A 12,526-nucleotide genomic window follows, 5' to 3' on the forward strand; every position below is an offset into this window, starting at 1 on the left:
AGCCAGGTGTGTCGTGGTTTTTGTTTTTTGTTACTTTTAATCCTTTTTTAAAAAGATTTTATTTATTTTTAGAGAGAGAAGGAGAGGGAGAGAAACATTTATGTGAGAGAAACATTGATGGGTTGCCCCTTGTACACACCCCAGTTAGGACCGAACAAGCAACCCAGGCATGTGCCCCGACTGGGAATTGAACAGGCGAACTTTTGCTTCATGGGACGGCTCCAACTGAGCCACATCAGGCAGGACCGACCAGGTGTGAGGTTTTTGAGGGAGTTTGGGGGAAAGCAGAGGAAGCAACAGGCACGAGGCTCCAGGGAGCTATGACAACACTGGCTGCTTCTTAAGTATCTACTGTGTGCCAGGTGCTTTACAAATACTCACTGTGCATGTACTCATGTACTTGCACATACATGGCCCTCCTCAAAAGCTCCATTCATTCGTCCATTCAGTCAGTTTTTATTGAGCACCTACTGTGGGTCAGGTGCTGTTTGTTTAAGGCACTGGTAATCTGAGTGTTAGGTGGATGAATGGCTAAATGATAAGCTTATGAGGGAATGACTCCATCCAGAGTGGAGGAAGCAGGCATCATTTCATGGTCTTGTGTGTATCTCTCCCTTTCTTTTCTCTTTTTAGATTTTGTTTATTTATTTTTTAGAGAGAGGAGAAGGAAGGGAGAAAGCGAGGGAGAGAAACAGCAGTGTGGTTGCCTCTCGTGTGCCCCCTGCTGGGGACCCAGCCTAAACCTAGGCTTGTGTCCTGCCTGGGAATTGAACCAGTGACCCTTTGGTGTGTAGGCTGGCACTCAATCCACTGGGCCACACCAGGCAGGGCTCTCCTTTTCTTTTCCTCCCGTGCAAAGTGGGTTTAATACCAGGACCCTCTCTAGGGGCTGTAGGGAGGGTTCTGGGAGAGCCGACATGATAAAGGATGAGGGGAGAGGAGACAGAACGCGGCTCCGCCCTCTGCCCTTCCCCCGTCCTGTTCTCAGCTGCTGCACAGCTGGAGAGCAACACGGTGCACCGAACTTCCACAAATGCCAACTGACTTCCAGACTCAAAGGAAAATAAAGCTGGGCTGAGTTATATTTTGGCAAAAGAGGGGGTGTCCTGCCCATTTACATTCAATCTTTTCTAGACAGAGCCTTCTCGGGTTGGGGTGTCAAAGGGGATCAACTGCTCCTCAGAGAATAGGTCACATTTAGTGGTCAGAACCCCTAATTTCCTGAGGACTTCTGAAGGGAAGGCTTACAAGTCTAACTGCCTCCAGACACCCCCCTACACCCCCCCTCACCCTTCCTGGAGTTGGGAGGGGGCTGAGAGAAGGGAGGGGCCTTGGAAAAGGGGATCAGGGAAGAGCTGGGGGTCCTCAGGGCTGATGGAACATAGCTCACAATCTTGCCACTTGCACCCTCTGTCTATCCCACACTGCCAGCTCCTGGACTTCAGAATGGGCGGACGTGACTGTCAGGGAGGACCGAGGTTGAATGGGGGACGCGCAGCAGGGCACTCTGTCTGGCTGTCCTTCCAGAGCCACCACTGATGTCTGCCCCTGGCTCTATGCCACGGTGGGCCTCCGGTTGAGCTGGGGCTGCATTGACAGTGACCTGGCCTGGGCACCAAGGCCGGGGTGCAGGCGCCGGATCACAGCCCGGCGGAACAGGATGTACACCCAGGGGTCCAGGATCTGGTTCCAGGTGGCCACACGCAGGTAAATGAGCAGCTGTTTCTCCGTGGCTTCGGACAGCTGTCCAGCTGCATTCATGGCTGGCGGGCTCCGCAGCACCGTCTGGGCGATGAAGACCTGTCAAGGGTCAGAGCAGTTAGCCAGGCAGCAGCCAGCCTCCGGCCCCGCCCCTCCACCAGCACAGAGTGAGTGCCGATTCTGTCACTGCTTTGCTCTGTGGGTCTGAAGGTTTGTTTTTTTAAGATTTTATTTATTCGTTTTTAGAGAGAGGGGACGGCAAGGAGAGAAACATCAGTGTGTGGTTGCCTCTTGCTCAATCCATCCTGGGAACTGGCCTGTAACCCAGGCATGTGCCCCAACTGTGAATTGAACCAGCAACCCTCTGGTTTCCAGTCTGTGCTCAATCCACTGAGCCACACCAGCCAGGGCTCTGAGCTTGTTGATGTGGCCACAAAATAACACTCTTTCCCAGCTCCTCCCCTGGGCACAACTAAATGTGGTGGGAAAAAAGGCTCGCAGGTGCGAACAGTTGGAGTTACCATCAGAGCCAGCATTGTTCTAGTAAACATTTTATATTTTATAAACATTTCATAATATATTATAAAATTATAGTATTAAAGTGTGTACGAAATTATTTAATTATATATATACACACACACACACACACACATATATATATATTTTAAATCAATGTATGGCTGCTTCTGGTGCATCCCCTGCTGGGAACTGGCCTGCAACCCAGGCATGTGCCCTGACGGGGAATCGAACCGCGATCTTTTGGTTCCCAGGCCCATCTGTGCTCAATCCACTGAGCTACACCAGCCAGGGGTCTATTTTAATATATTTCATTAAATATTGAATTTTACATTTAATATTACATGATATATCATTTAAGTTATATATAAACAATTGTATTATACAATGTAATTATCTAATAATTAATTTATTGTTATTTATTATGTATAGTTAAATTTTTATGTGTAATTATATAATATGTAATATACTTATGTAGCTAAGTATTTATAATTGACATAACTATTAAGTATTAATAATGTATAATTATATATTAGATAGTGCTTAGATAATATTAAATATGTAACCATATTATATGATAATTGATATAGCTAAGTATTAATTATACTACAAGAATTATAATTATACTACAAGAATTAATGATAATGTATATATAACCATTATAATAAAATTATGTTAAATATAGTTTAATTCATACTGTAATAAATGCATTACATTAAAACTTTATAATATCAAAATAAATTATTAGCCCTGGCTGGTGTAGCTCAGTGGATTGAGCATGGGCCTGGGAACCAAAGGGTCCCTGGTTTGATTCCCAGTCAGGGCACATGCCTGGGTTGCGGGCCAGGTTCCCAAGTGGGGGGCTTGCAAGAGGCAACCACACATTGATGTTTCTCACCCTCTCTTTCTCCTTCCCTTCCCCTCTCTCTAAAAATAAATAGATAAAATCTTTAAAGAAAGAGAGAAAATCCTTTACAAAATAAATAAATTATAATAATATTAAAATTCTAGTAAAGATGGTTTCCTAAGTGCTATTGTGTGCTGGACAAGGCTGGGGCACTGCTGCAGACAAGTCGTCTTATGCTGCCCCAGTTTAAGGGTTGCTGTGTCTGGCTTGTGAGCTCCTCCAGGAAGGTCATCCCAGTGTGGGCCCTGAAACACATGTCCACGTTTTCTCTGATGGACAAGACCCCGAGGGTTGAAATTCATTCTGGATGGATGGAGGCCCAGTCACCACGGATGGCGGAACCCGGGGCAGACCCTGCAGGGGCCACTCACCAGCAGCGGCATCCAGCAGACACTGGCCACCACCATGATGCCGGTGAGCTGAGCCATCATCTCAACCTCGCAGTCCCGTGGCCGCTGCTGGGCGGCCTCCTGCCCGTAGTACACATGGCACAGAGTGGCTACACTGATGGTATTGAGCAGGAAGGACAGCCCCACAGAGAAACTGCCAAGGAGTGCAAACAGCAAGCCGAAGGCCACGTCTCCAGGCTCCGGGCCCAGCGTGAGGAAGCACCAAGAGCCCGGGTACTGCACAGTGTAGCGGCCCACGCCCAGCAGGGGCAGCAGGCCCAGTGCCAGCGCGGCGGCCCACACCAGCCCCACGGTGGTCCAGGCACGGCGCTGCGAGGCAGCCGCAGGGCGTGAGAAGGGTCGCGTGATACCCAGGTAGCGCTCCGAGGCCATGGCAACCCCCAGCAGCAGCGGGCACAGGCCGAAGAAGACCATGACCACGCCCATGAAGCGGCAGAGGTGGCAGCCAGGGTCCACGGAGTGCCAGTCAAAGAGGTTGGCGTGCTGGGACACCACGATGGCACCGGTGATGAACAGCCCCAGGAAGTCGGTGAGGACGAGGCCACAGAGGAAGGTGAGGAAGGAGGATCGCGTCTGGGAGCTGCCCTGCCGCGCGCCTGCCAGCACGGTCAGGGCCAGCAGGTTGGAGGCCAGGCCCACCAGGCAGAAGGAGGCGGCAAACCATGGAGAGGCGATCATGCGCCGTTCCTCCAGCGTGATGTTCATGGGCCGGAAACAGGGCCCCAGAGCACTGCTGTTGGGCCACATGGCGCTGGAGCAGAGTGGGGGGGGTCACCACCCCATGGAGCCGAGGCTGCAGGGGGGCAGGTTGGCACTGCTTCTGGCACACCTGGTAGGGGCAGAGAGATGATTTGCTCTGCATTTTTAAGTTGATTTTTTTTTTTTAGAGAGAGAGAAGAAGGGAGAGGGAGAGAGAAAGAAAGAGAGAAACATTCAATTTGTTGTTCCACTTATGCATTCAGTGGTTGTTTTTCATATGTGCCCGGACTCAGGAATCGAACCCACAACCTTGGCACATGGGACGATGCTCTAACCAACTGAGCTACCCAGCCAGGGCTTCAGTCTGCATTTTAATCTGAGTGGCCCTGGTGATCTCCTACACAGCCTTCAATACCCCACCTCAAATAACCCCCTTTTAAGGAAGCCTTCCCTGACTTATCTTACTCTGCACTCCTGAGCTTCACTGTTATTATAATACTACCCCCTGCTCTGTCCTGCCCCTGAACCAATAATCTTCAAGGTTAGGACCAGTGCTGTCTGCCCGGTGCCCCTGCAGGACACCAGTTAGCATCTGCTGAAGCGAAGGGCCAAGAAGCTCCAGGTGGAACTCCAGCCCTGGCGCCTGCCGTGTGGCCCCAAGCAAATGATTTCTTCTCCCTGAGTTTGTTTCCCTGCCGCCAGTCTCCATCCAAACCCATGGTGACTTCAGCATCCGGGACAGATCTCAGCCACAGTGAGACAGGACGCGTCCGGGCAAACAGGGGCTGGCCGCCAGCCGGGGGTCGCTGGCCCCCGTGAAGGCCTGAGCTCAGTCCCGTAGGTCACGATTTCCTGTGGGTGCCTGAGGGTGAGGCCCCACCCCACTGGTGTTTTGGGGAGACCCTTCCTCACACATGTTGCAATCGTATTCTTAGTTTTGAATATTTCTTAATTTTTTGAAATCACGTGAATTCTTTTTTTCCTATTTCATGGCATTGCTTTTTTTTGGTTTTTATTCTTCAGCTGAGGATATGTTTTATTGATTATAGAAAAGAAGGAAGAGAACTCGAGAGAGAGGCTTTGATTTGAGATAAAAACATCAATTGGTTGCCTCTCATATGCACCCTGACCAGGGATCGAACCTGCAACCTTTTGGTGTGCGGGAGGATGCTCCACCCAACTAAGCAACCCCAGCCAGGGCTCAAGGCATCGCTTACATAATGAGAAATAAACCCAGAAATCTAGTTCCATTCTAGGAACAAAAACAGCTCATTTGGAGTGACAGGGTCCCCAGGGACGGGCTATACAAGGCAACAGCAGGGACCCACCACTCAGTGTGGGGCTGGTGGAGAAAACTGGGCAGACATCTGGGCTTGGCTAATGCAAGTGGGGACAAATCGGCCAGAGGTGGGGACGTTAAGTAGCAATAAAATGAGGACATTCAAAAAACAGCTTCCAGTTCCCCAAACGGACAAACCAGGCAAGGTGGAATTCCACCCAGGGAAATGGGAGTAGCCTTCCACCCCAGGCACACCCCACAGGTCATCCTTGTGCTGGCCTCGAGGGTGCACCCGGGGGAGGGCTCAGAGTGGGCAAGGGTGGGAGGCGGGACCATGGGAGGAACAGGGACGGAGGGGGCAGGCAGTTAAAACTCATAAAGGTCCTATGATGATCTGCTTTTTGCAGAGTGGGCAAACTGAGGCACAGAGAGGTTAACTAACTTGTTCAAGGTCACACAGCCCAGCCCAAGCTGACTGGAAATTTACACTCGGGCCTCATTACACATAATGTGTGTCAGTGATTTGAAATCCTGCCCTTTGGATGGAGGCCCGCGCCAGGTGGGTGTGGGATTCATAATCACTGGAATTTTTTCTAAGGGAGGATAACATTTTCTAAAAAGTTGACCAGACCCAATTCAAACCCTGGCTGTGCCACGTACCATCTCAATAACCTTGACTCCTCAAGTCCCCACTGTGAGCTTCAGTTTCCCTTCCCGTAAAATGGGGCTTATGGTAGAAATGAGTTCATCTGGGTACAGGGCTTACTTAGCCCATGGTAGGTGCTCAATTCCTGCAAATGTGCTCAGCAGGTGGCCTCCAGCCCTCACCGCCCCCCCTTCCCACTTGCAATCGGCTCCTTGGCCCAGCCCCTTGGCTCCACAGCTCCTTATCTAGTCTCATAAATTATCGAGCTCCTGACGGCTGCCCTGAACTTCCATCCAGGCTGAGTGCCAAGGCCACAGCCGCTTTGTGGTGGCAGGGCCTCGAGTGGGATAACCGAGGCATGGGGAGCTGGAGCGGGCAGAGGGAGTGCTTTCCATGGTGACCGGTGACCTTAGCCTTCCACTCCAGGCCTGGGTGCTCTTTGCCATCCCGGACTTGACCTGCACTTGAATTCCTCCTGGAACAGGGCGCTGCCTCCCTCAAGAGCTGGTATGTGCTGTTTCGGAACATTTCTGGGGACATAGTTCTGTGTCTGCAGCCACTGCCCTGGCCTCTGTCTGGAATGACCAGCCCCTCTTGGGTCTCATGGTCCCTTTGTCCCTGCCTTCCTGCGAGAGCTCCTGCACCATTTACTCACCCAAGACACACACCCCTGAGATATCCTCATGCCTCCCATGTCTGGGAACAAACCTGTGACTCAGAGCCTGTGGCCTGGGGGAGGCTGGAAACTGGCAGGAATCCCTCTGGCCACAGCCTGCGGTTTCCAGTCCTCCCTCCTATGGGTTTAGGTGATAGGGGCTATCTCAGGTTTCCCAGGCAAGCTGGCCAGTAGAGGCACCTGGCAAAGCCTCCCTTCCCCTCCCACGTTGGCCCAGAAAACAGGCAGGGCCCCTAACCTACAGGGGACCTGTTTGCATCCCAGCCACGGGTCGGAGAAGCAGCATATTGTGGCCTTCGGGGAGATCCACCTCCCTCTCTGTGCCTCGTGGGAGGCATGGGCTCCAGATTCCCAGCCCAGATGTGCTAGACAAACCTGGGGTTCCAGGGCTCAGAGTGAGGAGGTTTAGACTCTGAAGGGCCAGAGTTCTGGAATTTGAATGAGCTCCCAGTTGTGAAAACTGGAAGGCCTCCAGAGTCCAGAATTCCAAGGGGCTGAGGTTCCAGAACCTCAGCGAGAGTTTGGCTGGGTCCTGGGTTCCAGAAATCTGTCTCTGCAACTGGCTCCCTACTGGAGGCTGAACAAGGGACAGGACTCCCGCATGGCCCAGTGGGATGTGATTCTTTGTTTCCCAAGTATCAGGCCTCGCCTCTGCCTGATCACCGTTATTGCCCTCCCCACTCTCCTCCCCCACCTCCATCAGGCTACCCATCTCTCTACAAGTCCCTCTGCCACTCAACACCCCACCCCCCAGCCTGCCCAGGTCTGCCTATTCGCACACTCTGGGCCCACTCAGCCTTCCCAAGGGGCGACAATGACCTCAGACAAGCTCAGCTGGAAGTCCCTGATCTGCCACTGCTGAGCAGGGGAGGGACACACACACACACACACACACACACACACACACACACAGGGGACTCCACACTGCTGAGCTTCAGTTTCCCTCTCTGTGAAATGGGAAGAATGAGGACACTAACTCGCCCGCTGGCATTCTGCATGGTTTTCCCAGGCCTGCTTTGCTCCAGCCGAGGAGCCTTTGCCTCCGGTGCCTGGGGTGCCCTTCCTGCCCCTGGCTATGTTCACAAGTGTGCCTCCAGGTCAGGTGTACAGGGCCTGATACTGCCTGTGACCTCGGCCGGCCCTGCCCCTCGGCCTGTTGCCCACATTTCCTGTCTTCTAACTGCTAGAGTCCAGGAGACCAACGACGACACCCCTTGGCATGAAAGTAAAGAGGCCAGGCCAGAACCTGCATCAGCCAGTTCCAGCCCAGCCCCGAGGCACATCCAGCTGCCCGTGGACTCCCTCCACACCTCCGTGTGGCCACAGACACACACACACACATGCAGACACACAGAGCCAGCTGCAGTCCCCAGGCCCACACCCAACTCCCCTCACCACAAGGCTCAGTTTCCGGGAACTTTTCCTGTTTGCAACACTAACCAGGACCCCACCCAAGAGAGTGTAGTGAGTCTAACTAGGTAAGAGCTGAACCTGGGCCCAGGTGCATGGGGTTCCTCTGAACCTCGGTTTCTAATTTGTTCGGTAGGTTTCCGAGAAGTGCTCACTGCTCGGGGCTGTCAGGAAGGCCAAAAGTGGGGGTGGATGTGAGATGGGTGGGGGTGGATGTGAGATGGGGGGGGACCCAGCCCTCTGGCCAGTGGTTACTGATGGACACGAGAGTTATGGTGATCATATGAACCCATCACTGCATGCGCACGCACACTCACTCCCAGCCACACCCTCCCTGTGGCACCATAGGGCCCTAAATGTCCCCGTACAGACTCAGAAGAACTCACACCCAAGCACATGCTCGACTACACTCGGCTGCACACTGGCCAGGGCAGGCAGCAGAAGTGCAAGGTCACCCTCCAGACACAGACCTGGTCTCATCAACTTCCCAGGACACCCAGAACCTGGCTGCTGTCACCGCCCAGGGTGACACACCCACGACAGGGCAGGTCACAGCAGGAAACACTCCAGCAACACCTGCCCACTCTCACGCCCCGCCCCTAAACTGGACAGCTGTGTCCTCACCTGGCGATGATGAATGGATGGGGCCGCTGCGGTCGCCGCACTGTCCGGGAGCCCGAGCCGGGAGGACGGGCGTGCGGGCACTAGTCCGGCCCGGGGCCGGGGAGGGATGGAGGGAGCTGGGCGACCTGGACTGCCGGGGAAACAGACTCACAGTGGGGGCGGGCCCACAGAGGACCTGGGGGTTGCCACGTCTTCAGAGGCACAGGACGCCCGGTGCGCGGGCTGCCGTGAAGCAGGAAGGGCTAGGTCCCCTCTGAGGCTGGAGGGGGGTCCTTGGGGCTAAAAATAGTCGGTATCCGGCTCCGCTCCACAGGCAGCACCCCGTCGATCACTAACCTCCTCTCTCACGGTCTCTGTCCTTCCCTTCTCCTGCTTCTCATCGGCCCCTCCCCCCTGCTGTGGCCACGCCCCCTCGGGCCGGGGTTTTGCTGATGGGGGTCAGCGGGGCTTCCCCAGCCCCAGAGGAGAATGCGCAGCCTCCTGGGGAAGGGACATCCGAGGGACACCAGATCACAGAGGCAGGGGTGTAGTGGCCTGCCCCAGGGCCCCCTTCAGGAGCTCTCGCGGCATTATTCATGGTCTGGGAAGCACCGGCCGGGCCGGGGCAGGCATGTTCTGTGTAAGGTAGGGTCAGCTCCCCAGGGTGCCCAGACCCCCACTCAGGCTGAGAGCTGGTGAACCCGCTGGGGTTGGGTCTGGCACACAGTAGGTAGGTTTGAGGTTCCTGCCAGGGCTGGGGGTTGAGTGCAGGCTGTTTAGAGGGGAGGGGCGACAAGACTCTCCAGCCAGCAACTTGGTGGGCAGCCTCCTGAGGTAGGCCTGCCTGGAGCAGCTGAGCGGAGAGGGCTGTGTGGGGCTGAGGGAGAGGGTGCTGCCTGAGCCGGGGCAGTGGGACAAAGGCTGAGAGACGGAGCTGGGGCCAGGTGTAGGACAGCCTGCAGTCTGGGTGGGGAGGTTGCTTCCCTGCCCCCCCCCCCATGGGGGCCGGGCCCCAGTGTGGGGAGGGGAAGGCCTGGAGTCTGTCACTGTAGGGATGATTCCAGGTTGAGGCTGGGGAGCAGGAACAGGGCTCCAGAATGGGCTTCCCAGGTGGGGTCGACTTCCTTGAAGGCCACAGACACACTTGGGGCTCTGGGTCTCATTGGCCCAAAATGACCAGGCTGGGCCCAGCTACAGTAAACACGTGGTGGCTGGCCCATGCTGCAGGAAAGTGAGAAGCTTCTTGAAGGCCTTTTCTGCCCCTAGTCCTGGGCCTTCGGTCGTTGAGAGGGTCCAGAGGTCTAGGCATGGAGGGGCGACCTTGGGCTTGTTGACCCAGAGTTAGGCCTAGACTGGACCGAGACCAGCTAGCTTGGCCTTGAGCCCGCCCCACCCAGTCCTTGGGCAGGGAGGGGAATATGAGTGCAGGCTCCTAGTGAAGACTGACTCTAGAGTGAAGACTGACTCTAGCCCTGTACTCTCCTAGGCACTGGTGGGAAGCCCCTTCTCGGGCTTTCCCGCCCACCAAGTTCCGTCCTCCAGGCCTTGGCTCACACCCCCATTCCTCCAGATAGCCCCTCCCCTGTTCCATCCTATTGTCTGAGTCCCTGAGACATTTAACCCCAACTTCTCCTGATTGGCAAGTCTTCCAACTCCCTGCCTCTGGAAGAGCCCTGGTTCCAAGGACCCCTCCTCTGTAAAGCTTTGATCTCCCAGGCAATCTCGCTCCCCTTCAATCCCTCCTCAAGGGCAACTCTCTGTCCAGCCCATTTGGTGGGACAGTTATGAGCCCCAAGTAGGACTGGAAACAAGACCTGCTCTCAGAAACCCCCAGGCTGGAGAAAGACAGAGCTGGACACAGTCCTAACCCCCTGCAGTCATGGGTGGGCCAGAGGAAGTAATGAGACAGAGGGGAGCCCAGAGGTGAGCCAGGAAGGCACCCTGTGGGGAGAACGTCTGAGAACTGGTGCTTTGTGGGATGAGCAGGAGTTCCCAGGTGCAAGAGACTGGCAGAAACCACACGTGTAAGACTGGAGATGAGACAGCGCGAGGCCTCGGGGAGCTGCAGTGAGGGCGGTGTGGTGGGGAGAGGATGTGGGGCTGGGGCAGATGGCGGCGGGGGTGAGGGGGTGGAGGGGGACGGTTCCATTCCCACTTCCTCTGCCCAGAGATAAGAAGGACAATGCTCCTTCTGGAACAGCCAGGGCAGGGTCAGAGACGCACACTTGACTGAATTTAGTCTGGGTCTCACTGCAGCTCTGCACTGAATGAGGTAAAGATGCTCATTTTTGTCAATGGGGGAAACTGAGGCCCAGAGGGAGGAAATGACACCTTCAAGGCCACACGTGGGTAGGATTCAAACCTGAGCTCTGGGCTTCCTCCAACCTCCTGGGCTGGTGACTGGAGATCTTCTAGCCTCTGTTTACCCCCCTCCTAGCTCAATGGGTACATGAGGCTTGGAAGGCACTTGGCCTGGAGGGTGGGCCAGATGTCAGGAGCAGAGGCCAGGCTCAGGACATGCCCCCCGTGGCTGTGGTTTCCGGTGGGGGACCAGGCAGGGGGCATCTATTTTTAGATTTGGATTCAGCCAAAGGCAGGAAGAAGCTGGGTTGGGGGTTGGGGGCAGCTTAGGCCAGGGTGGACGTAATGGGGCAGCTGGGTGGTGCGGTGCCTCCAGTCTGCCTGAGGGGTCTCCTGGACAGGCAGCTCGTGTCCCTGCTCAGCTGTCACCCTGTGTGGTTCCACAGCGCCCTGGGGAGTCCAGCTCTGGAGCCTGCATTCAGCACTGCCGTGTTCCCGCCCTGGGCGAAGCTGCTCCTTTTCCCCCTGCAAGAGGGTCACCGCCCTCTTCCTCTGCTCAGCAGCCCTCCCCCAGGAAGTCATATTTCTTCCCAGGCCCCTCAGGCAGTGCCTTCCCCAACTGGGCGCCCCCCCCCTCCCCCCCACCTGGGGGGTCACTGGGGTTGGGAGGACTCTGCTGGGGGCAGGCAGGGAAACTGAGGCTGGGACATGGGCGGTGCTCTGGGAGGTGGGGTTCCCCGAGTTGGAATCCAGGTTCGAACCCCACCTGCCACTTTCTAGGTTTGAACACATGGGCCTTCACGATCCTGTTTCCCCAAGTGGACATTAATCCTGCCGCGTGGAGCTGGCACGAGGTCAGGGCTGGGCTGCCGCAGCCACACACAGTCCACACTGTGACATCAGAATGGGGCCTTGCCCAATTGAGGACCAAGCCCAGAACCAGGCACCAGAATGCCTCCTTGGTCTGCCCTGCACTCAGTGACAGGAAGCAGGCTCCGGGTGAATTGGTAGTGACTACTGCCAACAGGGTCCTGAGGTTGCTCTGGTAGCGATCGACTAGTGAGGTCTGCCCAGGGGTCCAAAGGGGGCAGAAACCACCTGAAGAGGGCACCCACTGTCTAGCGGGACCTTGCCGGGCCTAGGTGAGCAGCTCCTTAGCGCCTAGCACCCAAGGTCCAGCCTGGAGTGTTGGTGATTACATTTCCCCCAACCCCCGATTGGGGGAGAGGCTGATGGGCCCGAGGCAGCACGAGAAGAAACCCACCGACTCAGCAGCTTCCTAAGGACAACTGCGGACTATTTGTAGGCGTCATGGGTGTTTTTCAAAGGTCTTGGTTGGTTTCTCGCCTTAGTGGTGCAAACGTGCCCCGTCACGCGA

The 12,526-nt window shown here is 55.3% G+C and overlaps 1 protein-coding gene across 2 annotated transcripts; it reads right to left on the bottom strand.

Moving 5' to 3' along the window:
* Positions 1 to 14: 14 nt before the first annotated feature.
* TBXA2R (thromboxane A2 receptor) lies at positions 15 to 9,256 on the bottom strand. 2 transcript variants are annotated; one of them, XM_037165306.2, is made up of 3 exons: positions 8,869 to 9,256; positions 3,496 to 4,363; positions 15 to 1,800 (listed from the first exon to the last, which is right to left on the bottom strand). In XM_037165306.2, exons 2-3 carry the CDS (start codon positions 4,279 to 4,281, stop codon positions 1,555 to 1,557), a joined length of 1,032 nt encoding a protein of 343 aa, XP_037021201.1. In that variant the 5' UTR covers positions 4,282 to 4,363; positions 8,869 to 9,256; the 3' UTR covers positions 15 to 1,554. The 2 variants fall into 2 exon arrangements, with proteins under 2 accessions (XP_037021201.1, XP_037021200.1); XM_037165305.2 differs by having other exon boundaries at positions 3,496 to 4,390.
* Positions 9,257 to 12,526: the final 3,270 nt, after the last annotated feature.

The sequence above is a fragment of the Artibeus jamaicensis genome, unplaced genomic scaffold (assembly GCF_021234435.1).
Source record: "Artibeus jamaicensis isolate MK-2021 breed Jamaican fruit bat unplaced genomic scaffold, CSHL_Jam_final scaffold_537, whole genome shotgun sequence".
In the NCBI taxonomy this organism is placed as follows: Eukaryota; Metazoa; Chordata; class Mammalia; order Chiroptera; family Phyllostomidae; genus Artibeus; species Artibeus jamaicensis.

What these genes read in the sequence shown, in the direction of transcription:
- TBXA2R (XM_037165306.2), bottom strand. Translation starts at nt 4,281, where the DNA reads ATGTGGCCCAACAGCAGTGCTCTGGGGCCCTGTTTCCGGCCCATGAAC. An exon ending in TCTGCTGGATGCCGCTGCTG is followed by an intron (nt 1,801 to 3,495) that starts GTGAGTGGCCCC and finishes GACCCTTGACAG; the next exon opens with GTCTTCATCGCCCAGACGGT.